Raw genomic sequence first — 18,536 nt, 5'->3', positions numbered from 1 at the left:
GATACAAAATAAATCCACATAAATCATTAGTATTCTTATACATCACTAACAAAATCCAACAATGAGGTATAAAGAGAAATTCCATTTAAAATAACTTTCAATAATATAAAATATTTGGGAATCTTGTCTGTTAAGGAAAAGTCAGGAACTATATAAACAAAACTACAAAACACTTTCCACACAAATAAAGTCAGATCTAAGCAATTGGAAAAATATCAAGTGCTCGTGGATAGGTTGAGCGAATATAGTAAAAATGACAATACTTCCTAAACTAATTTATTTAGTGCTTATCAAACTCCCAAGAAACTATTTTACTGACCTAGAAAAAATAACAACAAAATTCATCTGGAAGAACAAAAGGTCAAAAATTTCAAAGAAATGAAGAGAAAAGCAAATGAAAGTGGTCTTGCTGTACCAGATCTAGAATAATATCATAAAGTAGCGGTCATCAAAACCATTTGGTAGTGGCTAAGAAATAGAGAAGTTGATCAATGGAATAGGTTAGGTTCACAGAACAAAATAGCCAATGACTATAGCAATCTAGTATTTGACAAACCCAAAGACTTCAGCTTTTGAGATAAGAATTCACTGTTTGACAAAAACTGCTGGGAAAATTGGAAACTAGTATGGCAGAAAGTAGGCATAGACCCACACCTAGCACTGTAAACCAAGATAAGGTTGAAATGGGTTTATGATCTAGACATAAAGAATGATATTATAAACAAATTAGAAGAACATAGGATAGTTTACCTCTCAGATTTGTAGAGGAGGAAGGAATTTGTGACCAAAGAAGAACTAGAGATCATTATTGATCATAAAATAGATCATTTTGATTATGTTAAGTTAAAAAGTTTTTGTACAAACAAAACTAATGCCGACAAGATTACACGGAAAGCAATAAACTGGGAAAACATTTTTGCAGCTAAAGGTATCTGATAAAGGCCTCATTTCTAAAATATGTAGAGAATTGACTCAAATTTATAATAGTTCAAACCATTCTTCAATTGATAAATGGTCAAAAGATATGAACAATTTTCAGATAAAGAAATTGAAACTATTTGTAGCCACATGAAAAGGTGCTCCAAATCACTATTGATCAGAGAAATACAAATTAAGACAATTTTGAGATACCACTACACACCTATCAGATTGGCTAAGATGACAGGAAAAGATGTGATGAAAAGATGTGGGAAAATCAGGACACTGATACATTGTTGGTAGAACTGTGAATGGATCCAATCATTCTGGAGAGCAATTTGGAACTGTGCTCTAAAACTGTGCATACTCTTTGACTTAGCAGTGTTTCTACTGGGCTTATATCTCAAAGAGATCTTAAAGGAGGGAAAGGGACCCACATGTACAAAAATGTTTCTGGCAACCCTTTTCTTAGTGGCAAGAAACTGGAAATTGAGTGGATGCCCATCAATTGGAAAATGGCTGAATAAGTTATAGTATATGAATGTTATGGAATATTGTTGTTCTGTAAGAAACTACAGCAGGATGATTTCAGAAAGGCTTAGAGAGACCTTCATGAAGTGATGCTAAGTAAAATAAGCAGAACTCTCTTCAGCATTGAGATGATTCAAACCAGTTCCCCTTGTTCAGTGGCAAAGAGAGCCATCCACACCCAGAGAGAGGACTGTGGGAACTGAGTGTGCAACACAACATAGCTTTCTCTGTTTTCTTTCTCAAATTTTTCTTCCTTCTTGATCTGATTTTTCTTGTGCAGCAAGATAACTGTATAAATATGTATACATATATTGGATTTACCATGTATTACCTGCCAGCTAGGGAAGGGGTAGCGGGAAGGAGGGGAAAATATTCAACAAAAGGTTTTGCAGGGGTCAGTGTTGGAAAAATTACCCAGGCATGTGGTTTGTAAATAAAAAGCTTTAATAAAAATAAAGAAAAGAAAATTGCTAAGAGACAGGTTCATCCTGACAATTAAAAAAAAAAAAAAACTTTGGTAATAATTAGTTTTGTTCTAACTTGTAATGAGCTTTCTTGGGAAATAGTTGGTTCTCCCTCCCTCCTCAAATTCTTCACTCAAAGACTGGGTTTGCTTTGTGGGATTAAGAGAGACAATTTCTGATCAGCAGGAGTTGAAGAAAGTGACTTCTTAAATCCCTTCCAGCTGGGAAAGAATGATTTTTGTCTGATTTGCTGAAATTCAGATGTCCTGCAACTATAACTTTTCTTGGTTTCAACTTCCTAAAAAATTCAAATGTGACATTGTTTGATGAGAATTATTCTTGGTAAAGTCTTTTTTTAAATTATTACTAAAGCTTTTCATTTTTCAAACTGTATGCATGGACAATTCTTTAACATTAGCTCTTGCAAAACCTTGTGTTCCAATTTTCCTTCCCTTCCCCTATGCCCTTCCCTAGATGGCAAATAGTTCACTATATGTTAAACATGGTAGAAATAGATGTAAAATCCAATATATGCATACATATTTATGCAGTTATTGTGCTGCACAAGAAAAATAAAATCAAACCAGTTAAAAACAAAAAATAAGAATAAAATGCAAGCAAGTAACAATGAAAAGAGTGAAAATGCTATGTTGTGATTCACATTTAGTTCCTATGGTCCTCTCTCAGGGTGTAGATGGCTCTCTTAATCACTGAATAATTAGATTAGTAAATTCTTCTTGTCTATTAATGATCTCCACTTTGGTGTTATGACTCCTCATAGACCATGCCTTTAAGCAAGCAGGATAGAGTTATATTTTGCTTTTTAGTGATAAATGGTTATATTCAGAATGCTAATCTGTTTTGGAGATGAGAAAATATATACATACATGTGTGTATATATCTTTTATATACATGTGGGTGAGTAGAATGTACAGATCCTTTCTGTGCTTTTTTGCCTTAAAATGTCCAGATGATGTCATGATCCTTTCATCTTCCTCCAGAGAATGTATTATAAATTATGGAGCTCTAGGTTTTGCAGGGGTTCCAAGTTAAAGTAATTAATGTATGAGATCATTTCCTTTTTTATCAGCAAATTAACATTTTTAGATGATTTCTTTCTCAAACTTGTTAATGTTGTCCTTCAATTTGTATAAAATGTTATTTTTTTGTAGAAAATTTCATTTGAAATTTATGCTCCCCAAAATCTTTTTTTTTTTCACTCCTTCCTGAAAGGAACTTTCATCAGGTTCTGAGGTGTCAGAAGAACAGGCCTTACAGCTGGTCTGTAAGATCTTTCGTGTTTCTTGGAAAGACCGGGACAGAGATGTCATTTTTTTGACTTCACTTTCTGCGCAGTTTAAGCAGAATCCAAAAGAAGGTACGGATTTCTGTCTTGTCACCTTTCAGTATATTGATTGTTTTTTAAAAAAAGATTTTATGCAGGATTGTCTAAATGTGTCCATTCTGTTTGAAGCATTGTTGACAGTGGTGATTTCTTCTGCTGAGGTCAGATTGATTTCATTTCCCCTTCTTTCTTGTGGTTTTGTTAATAAGCCAATCTTTTGAACAGAATTTCTCTTGCAGAGTGAGTGGACTGAACCTGTGATCTTATTGGTGTAGAGAGTTCCATCACAGTGCAGTTTGGCAGCTCTTCAGAAACAGTAGCCAGGTCCACTGAAAAATGAAGAGCCTGGCCCAGGTTCACAGTGGTCTTGGAAACTATAGTTTTCATCCACACTGTCATGCTGTTTTTCAACTGGTTGTTTTGTTAAAGTTAACAGATTTATAGAAACAAATTGTAAATTTTGAAAGTTTTTTGCTTTATATGCACTCTTTTCCATTTTGTTTATTTGAATGGTAGATAAACCTAAGATGAAAAAAGTAAAAAATAATTTAAAAAAAATTTTTTTTATTGCTATGAAAGAATACTACATCTGAATAAGTTATTCATGATCCTCAATATTTGTCACTCCTTGGTTAGAGGAATATCACTAGAAGTTCATGATTTCATGAATTTATTTTGCAGCATTTTGTTAATTGATATCTGAACAACTTAAAAGGTGCCATCTTGGTTTTAAAGATCTCTTACAGTGTGATTTGGACTCAACTAAAACGATTTCAATACAGCTTACTTATTGAACTGGTAGAATTTGATGTAGTGTTGTTGGATTCCAATTTTTTTTTGACTGTGGGGAGAGACCCATTCTGGTCCTATGATTTCATCAGATGAGCAATGTCTGGGCTAGAAACTTCCTAATATAATTGCACTCTGCCCTAAAACATTAGAGGCTTAGTTACATGGGTCTTGACAGATTAAGAGTTGAGTGATTTATTCATTGGCACATAGTCAATATGTGTTAGAGACAGGGTTGAACCTTGCTCTTCCTGACTACAAGGTTTGTTCTCTATTCTTTAGCCCATCCCGGATCACCAGATGATCACTTTTAGCCACCAAAGACTCAAAATTTGAGTTTTAAACATTTATTCCTGCTTGGTCACTTTTTTCTGATTTCCAAGAATATTCTCTTACTTTCTTATCTTGTTGCTTTTCCTGGTAGAGGAGACTGCCTTTTTTTGCCAAGACAAAAACAAAAAGAATCCTTTTATCCTCTTGCAAGTTTCACTCATCTCTCTCTGACATATGGGCTTTTCTATTCAGTCTAGATTCCAGAATTGAGCTCAGCAGTTGTCTCTTTTCAGACTTGGTCAGCATAATGCCATACTATAACTTATATTCACCTGATAAGCCTTGGTAATTCTGAGTCTATATTCTATTTACTAATAATTTTAATAACCATATTGTAAGTGTATGGTTAAGCCACAGAGGATTTACATGTGTTAGAATCTCAGGGAATATAGGATTGTGTGGCACATTGGAAGAAAAAAATTTCAGGTACACAGGAAATGTGGCGAATAAAAAAAAAAAACAGGATAAAGTCTCAATCTATTCTTGCTAAAAGAAAAAAAGGAACTTAAAACCATTTTCACATATAGCTTGCCATTAGCTGATAGGCATTCAAGGGTAGAACACTTTTGGGGCAGTTTGTTTTTCTTATAAATCTTACAGATCTCCACAGTTGGTGGTGACCAGTCATTAGCCACTGTGCTTACAGCATTGTCTGTGATGTTGAGTTCCTGTTGTCTTAGCTTTGGTCCATGATACCAACCCTAACCTCTTCTGTCCTGCTTTTCCAACAGTGTTCTCTGATTTTAAGGATTTGATTGGCCAGATTTTAATGGAAGTGCTAATGATGTCCACTCAAACTAGAGACGAGAATCCTTTTGCCAGTCTGACGGCGACTTCCCAGCCGATTGCAACTGCAGCTCGATCACCGGACAGAAACCTGATGCTTAGTGCAGGATCTAATCCAGGAACGAGCCCCATGTTTTGCAACGTGGGTTCCTTCAGTGCCAGCTCACTGTCCAGGTCAGCATGGTTCCATTTGCATGTCTCCTTGAACCTAGGAATGATGTACAGGAAGAATTTCTTTCAGGATTTCCTTTTTAATGAGTTTGGATGAGGTTTAACACTCTTAGGGGTAGATTTAGTCCTCAAAAGTGTTATCTTCTCTCCTGGTTTTCCAGTTTTGGGAAACAGATATCACTCATTAAATGATGAATTTTGGATATAGGAATTAGAAATGCTGAATCTAACATTGTCCAGCATTTAATTCATTATGAATATACACATGGCAGATGTGTGCCTGAGAGCTCAAAGGTAAAACGGGTGCGGGCCCTTACTTTATGTGCCCACAGAGCAGGGAAACATGAAGTTGAAAAGTAAGCTTTCCTGTATTTTGTGTACTCTTTCCTACTTTCTTTCTTCAATTGCCTTTTTCTTCCCCTTTCTCTTCTTTTTTTCCTTTCAACAATTAATTTAGCCTCTATGACACTAGTCCAACTCCCAATACCCCTTTCTCAAGCTATGTGCCAGTGACGAGCTCCTCTTGTACCTCACCTTCCAATGCAGCCGCTCCGATATCTGTGCCTTCCATTTCGCTCAGTCCTCATATTCCAGGAGAAAGCCCTTCAGGAAGCCAGGCTTCGTCTCCGAGGTATCGCCCTTACACTGTGGCCCCTCCCTGGGGCTTTTCGACTTCTCCCACCCTGCGGTCCTCGAGTCTCTCCGCTTTGTCTAGCTCACCAAGTCCGCCTGCCCTGTCGACCAGTCCTTCCAGACAAAGACCCACAGCCATGGGCCCACCTTTGTTTCCTGCTTCTCCAGGTCCCACGAGCAGGCGTCCCTCTGCCCTAAGGATTCCTTCTAGGTATTTTCTCCAGAAGAGAGTTGTCTGTTTGCAGTGCTGGGACTTTGGAAAAATTGGTTTAGTACTAACCTTAGATATGAACATCTGATTTTTCTGTTTTGAGTTTAATTAATTGTGTGGCTAACTAGTGGGGTAGCTCTAATACCTGAACCCATGCTTTGGCCAGCCTTGGATTGAGAATGTCATAGGGTCAAGATCTGCAGAATCATGAGGCTTTCCAGTTTTCATTCTACTCTCTTCTGCAGAAATTTAAATTGTTAGCAAACTAACTTCCATAGAAGATCAGCATAGAATTTGAGTGTTGATACTTAATGGATCACTTTAGATGCACTTCAAATCAATACGCTATAAAGTTAATCTCACTTGTAGAGCAGCTAGTTTCTAGGGTTAACTGCCCATCTTCAATTACTGTGGTCAGATATCCCTTTTCTCTGGTTACTAAAATTGAGGGCAGAGCTAATGCCAAGGCATATTAATTCATGTGTGTTTGCATGCAAATACAACCTCCTCAAAAAGCAATATCACAGTTTTCTTAATCCAGTAAGTTTGTTTGTCTGCTTTATATTTCTCCAATTTGGCTGATCTTGTCGTTTGCATGTGGATAGAAACAGCTCTTGTGGTTCAGAGGGAAAGCTGTTGCCAAACCTTTCGTTGCCTTCTTTCCTATCTACTCTGATGGCACTTTTTTACTTTTGTTGCGGTAGTACATACGACCATCCTTTCTCCTTCCTCTTCCTCGCACTTTCTGATATGTCTGGGGACAGTAGTGATGAAGAAAATGAAGATGATGATGGTGATGATGAGGATGAGGATGAAGGTGGTGGTGATGATGATTTTACTTGTGTCCAGTTTGGGTCCAGGTATCTGAGGATTGGAGCTTTATTGCATGCACAGGCACTTAGGAACTAACCTTGTGCATCATCAGCCCTGTTCTAGAGGCTGCTTTAAAGGCATGCTGGTGGAGGAAGTGAAGTGTGTATATTAGAAACGAGGGCCGAGAACAAATGAATAACTAGTGCATGTATCTGCAAATGAGAAAGACGACTCACTATGTAGAGGTTTTATTTTAATTACAGTGTGGGGTTAGAAGAAAGTTGTAATATTATCACAACACATAAGATGGAATGTGGAAGCCTTTTTATTTGGCTTTCAGATATGTAAAAAATTGTGAGTTAGGTTTTCTTGATAATATAAAGGCATAAAAGAGAGGAAGAAGAGCTATATTTCATTACTCTTCCATGAGAATCCTGAGTCATTTTTAAAAAGATTTTTTTTGGTGATGAAATTATGTAAGAATTTTTCCTAACCTTTTTAAACCATAACTTTATCCTTAAATGAAGATTTCTTCTGGTCAAAATTATTATTCGCCCATCAGTACTGTCTAAAAATGACTTAACTACAAGTAGTTAAATCTTATTGTTTCAAAGAATCATTAAGATGGAATGGGAGGAGGCTGATGAGGTACTGTTGGGTAAGTTGTTGGTTCTTCAGACTGTTCATTGTGTTGGACTTGATAGGCTCACCTCTAAATTTATAGAGAGCCTGCAACTTGCTTATGTAAGATAAAAGCCCTGCAGAATCAGTAGTCTCCTTGGCCTGGTGCATGGTTTCTGTTAAAAGTATTTTTGTTGCTCCAATTCAGATAAATTTATTAGAAGCAATGCTTCCCCTACCTCATTGTTGTCATTGTAACAATCATTCTCTCTAATAATATATTTAAATTATATTGGTATTGGGTGCTGGGGAATGCTTTAGCTTTGTGATACTGATTGATGGAAAGGAAAAAAAAATGAGTAAAGTTACTTTTATATTCCCTCCCAATCCTCTATAAAGAAATAGTTACTTTTAACTGGCCTCAATTCAAACATTTCATATCTTGGATAGAAACAAACAAACAAACAAACAAACAAACAACAACTCTTAAAACCTTAATTACTCTGCAAAACGGTAGGACTGATACATGTAACTTTTTAAATTTATTCCTGTTTTGTTAAAACATTTGTTTTCCTTTTTTCTTTTTACAATATTTTTATTTATTTTTTATAGTAAACAGTTTTATAAAAAACAAACTTGTCTTTCCTTTATTCTCTCCAAAGAAAATTCTCTTAAAAGAATTTTTTAAAGACAGAAAAAATTCCACAAGACACATGAACATTTTGTTGTTGTTGTTGTTTCTGTGAGGCAGTTGGGGTTAAATGATTTGCCCAGCGTCATATTGCTAGTAAATATCAGGTTTCTGAGGTTGGATTTGAACTCAGGCTAGAACTGAGCAGATGCACTTAACCTAAGATAACCTAGCACTTAAGGCTAATTACCAATTGGACAATTCTCTATTAATTTATGGTTGGAGGATGACCGTACTCAACTCTGTGCTGGCTCCATCTGAGGGTGTGGACAAAGAAGGGGAGAAGAGATCAGAGGATGGAGTAGAACAATCAGGGTCCTTCTTTGGTAGTGGAGAGAGAGGAAGGAGGTGCGGAGTTTCCTAGATCTAATCCCCTGAAGGCTACCCCAGAAGACCAAGAATAAAGACTTTTGCTTATCCTGCGTCTAAGATATCCAGGGTACTAACTCAGTCACAACTAGGTTGAATTTCAGGGCTAGTACTCTATCCACTGTGCCATGTAGCAGCCCAACACATGAACTTAAAAAAAAAAAAAGTCGAATGTATAGTGCATCTTTTGTCTTGTCTCCCTGAATAAATATGAGGAAGCATCTTCTCCCTTTCTCCTTTAGGAATCTAATTTCGATCAGTTTTGATTCTTTTGGTCTTTCCAGAAGAGATCACATGGCCAGAAAGATTTAGCTTTCAGGTCTCATCCCAATACACACCAGCCACATGGGCCACCAATTCCCAGGTCACTTAAGAGCCCACAATGTTTCCAAGTGTGTCAGAAGCAGATTCAATTGCAATTGGGAAGTAGTTTAACAAAACAAATTAATACACATAATGTTACATTTTAAAACTAAACTACAGGCATCGTAAGGATAGATTATTTTATTTTACTTTTTTCAGTTTAACACTATTGCTGTAGGTTATTCTCCAAAATTCCAAGTTATACAGAATGCCAACCTGTATTGATATAAAGGGCCTAACAGGTAATTGCATTTGCTGAGTCACTACGGAGAAAATAGACATTGATTCGTTTTGGTTTTTTACTATTTTATTTAGAACATGCCTTGGCATTTTTTCTTCCTTTCCCCCTTTTTTATTAGTATCATTTGCTTATACATAATTGTTATTTCAGATTATATTTCTCCCCCTTTCCTACACAGAGAGCCTTCCCTTTGTAACAGGGAATAAAAACAATTAGAAAATGACAGTTCTGTCCAATCAAACTTCACTGGAGTCTGGCCTTATATACATTGTTCTGTACCAAGAGTTTCCTACTTCTTTGGTAAAGAGAGGAAGATGATGAATATTTTCTTCTCTTTCCCAGGCTGAGCTTGATCATTAAATTAGGTAACAGAGGTATTATTGCATAATACTACAGTTAGGCCAGAGCCAGAAAGACTCATCTTGAGTTCAAATGCAGCTTGATACTAGCATGTGATCCTGGACAAATCACTTAATTTAACCCTATTTGCCTCAATTTTCCTCATTTGTAAAACGAACTAGAGAAGGAAATGGCAGAACATTCTTCTCTCTTTTTCAAGAAAACTTCACATGGGGAAACTGAGCCTGTCAGTTGGGAAACAGTGAACAAGTTGTTGTATATGATCATCATGGAATATCATCTTAGAAAATGATGAGCTTGATGATCTTAGAAAAAACATGGATAGATTTAGATGAAATAATGAATGGTGAAATGAGTAGTACCAAGGGAACATTGTATATAGTAATAGTAATACTGTTTTAAGAACAACTTTGAATGACTGTCATTTTGACTCTTATAAATACCCAAATTAACTACAAATTAACAAAGGATGCATGAAAGAAGACACTATCTGCATCCAGAGAAAGACTTGATAACTAGAGAAATATTTCAAGAATGGTTTTATATACATATATGTAACTGTGTGTATGTATATGTATACATACGTTTATATTTGTCTAATGGTAGGCATACTAAGCCAAGAGTTGGAGAGGAAAGAAGAAAAAAAAGTTATATGATGGCGTTACTATAGTTTAAAAAGGAATAGTAAACTATACATAGTGCAGCTTTTTCTGTAGAACATAGAGTAAGTTCTTTTTGTGACATAAAAATACATCAAGATTATTTATTTTCTTTTATTACTTCCATTCATAAAGTTTCACCCTGTCAAAAAATGTAAATGTAATTTATCTTAAGAAAAAATTGGGTATACAAAATCAAATCTTTTAAAAATAGCTATATTAGAAAGTAGTTATTTGCATTAATTTGTATATTATCACAGAACTTTGATAAGACCTCAAAGGCCAACCTCTTCAAACTGGATATGAACAGAAATTTTCTCTAGAGGAAAGCCAGTCTTAAAGATCACTAACGAAAGGGAATTTACTTACTTTCCAGAAAAGCTCATTGGACATTTGGATGATGTAATTGTTAGGAAGTGTTAGCTCAAGTCAAGACTAAATTTGCATCTTTACAGCTGCCACCTCTAGCTCTGGTTTTGCTATTAGGGGCCAAGCAGAGCAAGCCTTCATATAAAAGCTCTTAAAAATAGTTTGAAACAGCTATTCACATTTCTTTTCTTCCCTTCCCTACTCCAGTGTCTTTGCCAAGAAAATCCTGAAAAGGGATTGTGAAGAATCAGATGTAGCTGATGTGACTAAACAGCAACAGAGCTTCACTGTGTTGTAAACTCTGGAACTAAAAGTTTTCACTAATTCTCCATAGAATCACAGAATTTGGAAGAGGAAGAGAAGCTCATTAGCCATTTAATCCAACTCATGTACAAAAGAAAACCTCAGTATGCTATTCTGACTAGTAGTTATCCAGCCTTTCTTTGTTTCCTATCAAAGCTGCCCATTTCCCTCCAGGAAGCTCTCATTGGTTACTGACGTTAAGTCCTAGTTTATCTCTCTACTCTTTCCTGTTATTCTGGTTCTGCACTCTCTTCCAAACATAATTAGGTGGCAGATTCTTTGCTGTAGGATAGCTCTTCTCGTGTATCTTCCAGGGTCTTCTCTAGGATAGACATTCTCTAATCCTCCAACCAGTCCTCAGAAAAAAATATGTTCAAGATTCTTTACCATCCTTTTTGCCCCTCGAATTCTCTGTAGCTACTCATTGAGCTCCTTCAGCTGTAATTTCCCAACTGAAAAGAGTACTTCAGATGGAGCCTGATCTTCATAATACCTGGAACTTATAAAGCTCTTTATTTAGTACAAAGTGGTCAAATTTTATTTTTTTTTTTGCTTCCATTTCATAGTAATGGCTAATACTGAATTTGCCATCCACTAAAAAACGAACAGCTGTTATCTATTACCTAGCTTTTTCTTGTACTGGTGATGTTAACTTTTTTTTTACCCAAATATCAGAAGTTAATAGTTGTTCCCTGTTGAATTTCATAATATTTCATTTGTCCCAGTGCTCTAACCTGTCAAAATTTTTTGGATTATGAATCTATATTCATTTTTTGTTTACCAACATTTATTTAGCATCCACTGAGCTCTAGGCACTGTGCTAAACCACTGTGACTACAAAGAAAGACAGAAACAGTTCCTGCCTTCAAGGAGCTCACAATCTAATAGATGAGACAAAAGGCAAACTAAAAAAATATATATTTTATAGGGAAAGAAATAGCCTAAGAGGAACCAGGAAAGACCTTGCAGAAGGTACAAATTGAGTTGGACTTAAAGGAAATCAGGGGAGGCAGGAGGTAGAAGTAAAGAGGGAGAATTGCAGGAGTGGAAAACAACTAGTAGGAATCTTGTATGGGGAGCAGCAAGGTGGCTAGTTTTCCAGCATGATAGAGTATGTGGAGGGGAGGAAGGAAAGGCAGAAAGGGCCAAGGTCATAAAGGGCTTCAGGAATCAAACATGGCTTTTATTTTCTCCTATAGGCATTAGTGAACCACTGGAGTTCATTGCTTGGGGGAGAAGGAGTGATGTGACCAGGTCAGTGTTTTAGAAAGTTCACTTTGATGGCTGAGTGCAGGAGAGCCTGGGAGCAGAGAGTTCAGCCAGCAGTGATGGAAGTTGTCTAGAGCTATGAGGTGGTGAAGGTCTACCTCAGGGTACCAGCAAAGAGAAAGGGACACATAGGAGAAATGTGACTAAGGGAGAAACAATAGGATGTGTCAACAGATTGGATACATTGGAAAGGAAGAGTGAGGAGGCAAGAATGACGCCTAGGTTTTAAATAGCGGTGTCCCAGGGAATCTGGTAGGCAAATGTTGTTCCAGATAGTAATAGGGAAGTGAAGAACAGGGGGGAAGCTGGGAAAGGGGGAAATGAGTTCCTTTTGAGGTATGTTTATTCTGATATACATATAGGTTATCCAATTTGAGATGTCTAGTAGGTGGAGTACAGGTCAAAGAAGGTCAGGAGAAAGGTTAAGGTGTGATAAATAAATCTGAGAATCACCTATATGAAAGAAGACTAATGGGGATCCATCCAGGAGAAGGAAGAGAAACTGAGAAGGAACAGTCAAGAGGTAGGAAGATTACCAGGAGAGAGTCACAGGAATCTAGAAAGTATCAAAAAAAGAGGGCGTGGGATGCTTCAGAGGCTACAGACAGACCAAGAACCATGAGAATTGAGAAGAATCCAATGGATTTGGTAACTAAGGGATGGCTAGTTACATTGGCTCAGCACAGAACTGTGAGACACTCTTCTAGCCTCAGGTTAAGAGAGTCATTAATAACCCTATGTGAGGCTAGATTTCCAACTAGTTCTAAACCACCTAATTGTGTTACCATCTGGGCCACAAATCTCTTATTCTAATTTACTAACATTTTGGTAAGCTGTCCATGATATTTTTTATAAAACCACATTGGCTCTTTAATCCCTTGTAATCATTGCTTCCCTTTCTGAATGCTCATTAATCAACTCTGATTAATTCTAAAATTTTCCTAGAAATAGAAGGCAGGCTTCTTGGACTGTGGTTTGAAGATTATTTTCTTCCCCTTTTGAAAAGTAGAGCACTTACCTTTCTCATTTTCCATGATATTTTTAAAATACCACATAGAGCAGTTCACCAATATCCTTTGCTCTTGTCCAAACTTCATTTTACAGATGACCAGAAGAACTCAAAACAATGCAAATTCAAATCCATGTTCATATCCAATGGAAGCTGCCATTTCCATAAAACATTGGTTGCATGCATGCAGTACTGCTTGGAGAAATAATGATTTGACACCATTTAGTTTGCAGCAGCAACTTCCCATCTTAAGTTGGGAAGCAAAAATGTAAGGAGAAGTTCTTTTTAAAAAAACTATAAATGTCAATTTGTTGAGGATCTATTCTTAGTCTTTATGGGAGCTGAAAAAAGACATTCTTTCCTCCTGTCAATCACATATATTCCACAGGAAAACCTGTGAGAGCTATAGTCATCAAGGGTATCTTAGATCGGCAGAAAGTGAAAAATTGGTTTCCACAAATGCGAAAAGCAGAAGGGCATCTGTGTTCTTGTATGAGAGCCCTAGGCTTGTGATGATTGCCAGTGCTCAGTGACACTTCTCCTCCTCTGCCATCGTTTACCTTCCTTGCTTGTCTTTGGTGGATCATCTTTATTTCGTTGCAGTTCAGGGATATTGTCTCGAAATGCTCAAAAAACACACAAAATTCTAGAAAATTGTACCAGAAATCATTGACGGAAGAATCCCTTGCTGATATTTTCTCAAAGTTTTCTTTTGATTGCATCCTTTCTTTTGGAGAAGAGTCCTCTTAAGTAGCCAAATGGTTCACACACCTAGTAAACTTCTCAGTATGTGACTGGCCAAAGGTTACCTGTTTGTTTCTTTTGTCTGTCAGTAAAGTTAGTATCTTTTTCTGAGGTGGTACAATTTTTTTTTTTTTTTTTCCTTTTCTTTTAGGCAATCATGGTTAACTCAGGGTCACACAATGTCGAATGTCAAGGTCAGTGTTCTAACCCACTGTGCCACCTAGCTGCCCCTGAGTAATTACAGTAATTAGAGTTCTAAAACCTCAGACATAAAACAGGCATTTTTACCATCCTGCTTATTTGGAACTGTCTCCTGATACTTCTTCCCAAAAAACTAGATTAGGTTCTTAGATTCACTTTAAAATTTTAAGTGCAAATATGTACAGGGTTCATTTTCTAACCTTGCCTCCTTTTTCCAAAATTGCATCTCAGAGCTTTTCTCAGATTGAAGAGATTTTGTCTCTTATTGTATAGTGATTTGTCAGTTCCTCTTTTATTTGTCTTGGTCTCTTCCTGGATCATCATTATCCTTTGTGTCTTCAATGTATATCAGTAAATCAATATTTGAATTAAAAATAAGACTTGTTCTGTGGTCTCCTGATCTTTTGCCCCTTTTCACACTAATCCATAGTATATTCTAGATCTCTTTGAATACTCCCAAAAATAAGACCTTGGATTTTATAGTGCTACACACTCTATAGAATACTACATTCACTTGAAGTAAGCAGAGTAGGTAACTTCTTTCTCTCTCTCTCTCTCTCTCTCTCTCCCCTCCCTCTCCCTTCTCTCTCTTTTTTCTCTCTTTCTCTCCTTCCATCATTATTTCTTTCTTATTAATAAACTGAAGCTAAGAGAATATATATGCATGTTCAAAAACCCAATGTCCCTTGGCAGCTAAGTGACCTTGATGTTTTCTAATTATCTGTAGGTTGTTTTACCATACAATGCTCTATGATTTATTGAAGATTTGAAAACTGGGTACTCAGTATCAGATATAAAATTTACTCAGAGGAGTGAAGAATATGGGAGTTGAAATTCAGATTCTTAGTGCCATGTCTCACCATCCACAGCCCCTGAATAGCTTCACTCTAAACAGAACTATTTTTCTGTTTAGGGTGTTAGCATTGAAGCTTGGCTTGCAGTGACTCCAAACTGGGATTTGAGCATCCAAATGCTTAGAACTTTATCCTATCCTGGCCTTTGGCTTCTTCAAGCATCCCCCCCTCCACAATAATGAAGCTAAGATTCTTGTGATTGTGAAGGTGTACACACCTTCTTGTTTCTTAAAGTGGATTAAAATGCAGCCACAGGTTTGTTATGGAACAAACAGAACAAAATATCCAGATGTTGTGGCATGGTGATTTATGCTTTGTGTGCCTGCAGGGAATCTAACAGGCTTTCTGCTGTGGAAAGAAAATATGATCAGAAAGAATTCTTTCAAGAAGATGGGCTAAAGAAGGTTAATTTTCCTTTTCTTCTTCTCGCTTTTATTTCCCAAGTTTGGGAGCCTCTGGTGGGGCGAACGCTTCTGATTCCTGCAGTGACCATTTCACCATTGAAATGTGCAAGGAGACAGATATGCTGAACTACCTCATCGAATGTTTTGACAGAGTTGGAATAGAGGAAAGAAAAGCACCAAAGGTAAGCTTGAATGTGTTGGCAGAAAACCACCTGATACTTTGTCAGCTTCAAGAGCCTTTGGGCCCTTTAGAGCCCTGGGGACTTCAGAAAGGACCCAATGTGCTTTTAGTAAACCTCAGGGGCTTGGCTCTTCCTCCTTGAAAGCCAGTGCTTGGCATTCTGGGCAGTCTTGGCACGGAATGGGGAAAGCTTCAGACTTGACAGCTGCCCTGTGGAAAAGGAGTTGGATATTGGGGAGACCCAGCTCACAGAAGACAGTGGGATCAGTAGAAGTGGTTCAGGTGGAAGGAGAGGAGGCAGACTGAGAGAGCTGTCCAGGGTGGCTTCCTTCAGGATGGAAGCTCTCTCTTGATGTGATTTACCTATGGCATTCTTGTCTAAGTGTTAGTGAGTCTAATGACCAAAGCTCTCAGAAATTCTTTGATTCTTGTTTTTAAGGATATTCCCATCTTGGACTTCTTTTATATTTCCCTCCTAGTTTTAAATCTCAGGGGCACCTAGGTAGTACAGTGAATAGAGTATTGGCCCTGCAGTCAGGAGGGCCTGAGTTCAAATCTGACAGCAGACACTTAATATTTATTAGTTGTGGGACCCTGGGTAAGTCACTTAACCCCAGTTGCCTCTGGGGGGAAAAAAAAGATAAGAAAAACCCAGTTTTAAATTACAAAAGATGTTGGTTGTTGCTACATTAGCTTCCCACCCATAGAAGAGCCCAATGGGATATGATATGGATTGGTCTGCTTAGCCACAGAGGTCATTTCTAGTTTTGTGAGACTGAGAGGACCATTTGATTGGGGGATGCTAGATTGAATGACTAGCTGTGCTCTGAACCTTTCTTTCTTGACAGTAGACATCAGGGCATTAAGAAATCCTGTCACTAGAAGAGATTTTATTGCAGGATATTTTCCTATATCTGTGAACATTTTTCTTGGGACAATTTTCAGTATAGAAAAGGGTTTTCTCTGTCTCTGGTGTGACGCCCTTCACCGTTCATTTTCAGATGTGCAGCCAACCGGCGGTCAGCCAATTACTGAGCAACATCCGCTCACAGTGCATATCTCATGCTGCGTTAGTGTTACAAGGCTCATTAACGCAACCAAGGTAAGGAGCATTGGGGAATTCTTGGGGGTTTAACAGTGAGAGAATTATCCCTATTGAGTTGCTTTATTTGCAACATTTTGAGGATTGATGAGCTATTTTAACTGGAAGCCCTGGTAAGCTACCTCACTTAGCTCTAATGGTTTTTCCCATTTGTAAATGAAGAGACCCTCTCTGTCTCTACATCCTTAGATTTCTGGATTTTATTTTACTGTTGCCATTTCTTTTCCCCCAACCCCTGAGCTTGCCCTCTTTCTGTAGGCTATGTGACACATGTGATTGAAATAAATCAAAATTCATTTTGAGAGTTTTATAATGCCTTCTTAACTATGGATTTTTGTATTTCAGGATCATTTGAGTCAAGATTTTTTTTTTTTAAGCACCAAAATGAGCATGGGTTAACATAGGTAGACTTATAATCACACCCATGGGCTACTTTGTATAGATGCAAAGCATTAAATAGTTATATTTAGTTGTGGAATAAAATTTCCCTCCTCCCCTATTTATCTTTCTATCTCATTAGATTGGGCTTAGGCTATGCATCAAAGTAGCTTGCATTCCTTGAGTAACAGTAGCAGTAGCTAGAGCAAATCATCAGACCAGGAACATCCTTAGAACACATAGTATCAGGAGGGTCACTAAGATATCCTAGTATCTATTTTCCTTTCCTATTTTCAGGTGAAGATTGAGGGAGTTCATTCGTGCTTTTGGCTTCTTTTTTGTGTTCTGTGTTTTGTGTTTGTGGGTTTTTTTAAAAAGTCATAATCTTAACTATTGATAAAATATATAGGCTCATTAATATCATAAACAGGGAGATTATTCAGAAGAATTCAATTGCTTCTTGATTCCCATTAGTTTCCAAGATTGAGAATGGTTCATGGGCATTAGATTTTTAGATTGTTAGAATATAATGATTCATTTTTAATAAGCTATGTCTAGGGAAAAGTTTTGTAAATTCTTTTCCTCTATAAATTCCTTTCCTTTCCCCCTCTGGGGGATGGAGGGCCATCCCCCTCCTCCTGTCTTCCCCTTCCTTTTTTTTTTTCCTCTTCCTTCCACAACAGTAGTTGTTTTGAAAACTTTCATAAGCCTTCACCAAAGAAGGCATAAAGAGGTTGATAGTTACAGGTAAGAAGCAGGTTTTCCTACCCTCTTGTAACTAACAGAATATTAGCCTCTCTAAATCCTGAGGCTGTTACTTTTACTATGCAATTCTAGTCTTCTTTGGGGTAGGTTGTAACGAAAAGGCTTTATTGTTTTTGATTTCTTTGTGAATAAAGGTCCATGCAGCAGCAGTCTCTCTTGGTACCCTATATGCTGTGTAGGAATCTCCCGTTCGGTTTCATCCAAGAGCTGGTGAGAACAACCCACCAGGATGAAGAAGTGTTCAAACAAGTAAGAGGCTTCTGGCATTTCAGTCACTCAAGCTTTAGCCCATAAATAAGCACCCAGGCTGCTGAATTATGGGATATTGGGAGATGGGGCCTGTGTAAAATTTCCAAATATGCAATAGCTAATAGCTTCCTTTCATGTGAAGGATGAAAATCGTGTGTCTTTTATCCCAAAATATTTTTTTACCATCTATTTCAATGAGAAAGGAAACCCTTTGGTTAGGATTTTTAAAATACTATCCTTTAAAAAGCCCCTTTCTCACCTTAGCTTTGAAAAATTGTTCTTTGCTTCCTCACCTTTGTCCTTATCACAATTTACCTATATCATCCCTTTCCCTTTTAGATGATAAATTCTTTGAAAGTGACAGATCTTTTTCTTCATCTCTGACTTCCCCATTACCCAGAGTAAATGTT

General features: G+C 37.2%; 1 protein-coding gene across 1 annotated transcript in view; it reads left to right on the top strand.

Moving 5' to 3' along the window:
• UBE4B (ubiquitination factor E4B) overlaps positions 1-18,536 on the top strand; it is a 124,576-nt gene that overhangs the window by 64,576 nt on the left and 41,464 nt on the right. The window contains 6 exon segments of the mRNA XM_074306320.1: positions 3,147-3,291; positions 5,112-5,340; positions 5,795-6,181; positions 15,492-15,633; positions 16,634-16,734; positions 18,012-18,126. Of these exon segments, the coding sequence (XP_074162421.1) occupies positions 3,147-3,291; positions 5,112-5,340; positions 5,795-6,181; positions 15,492-15,633; positions 16,634-16,734; positions 18,012-18,126 (1,119 nt within the window).

This window comes from Sminthopsis crassicaudata, chromosome 3, assembly GCF_048593235.1.
Source record: "Sminthopsis crassicaudata isolate SCR6 chromosome 3, ASM4859323v1, whole genome shotgun sequence".
NCBI classification, from domain to species: Eukaryota; Metazoa; Chordata; class Mammalia; order Dasyuromorphia; family Dasyuridae; genus Sminthopsis; species Sminthopsis crassicaudata.
The sequence above is the reverse complement of the archived record's forward strand: the minus strand, read 5'-3'. Positions and strand labels throughout refer to the sequence as shown.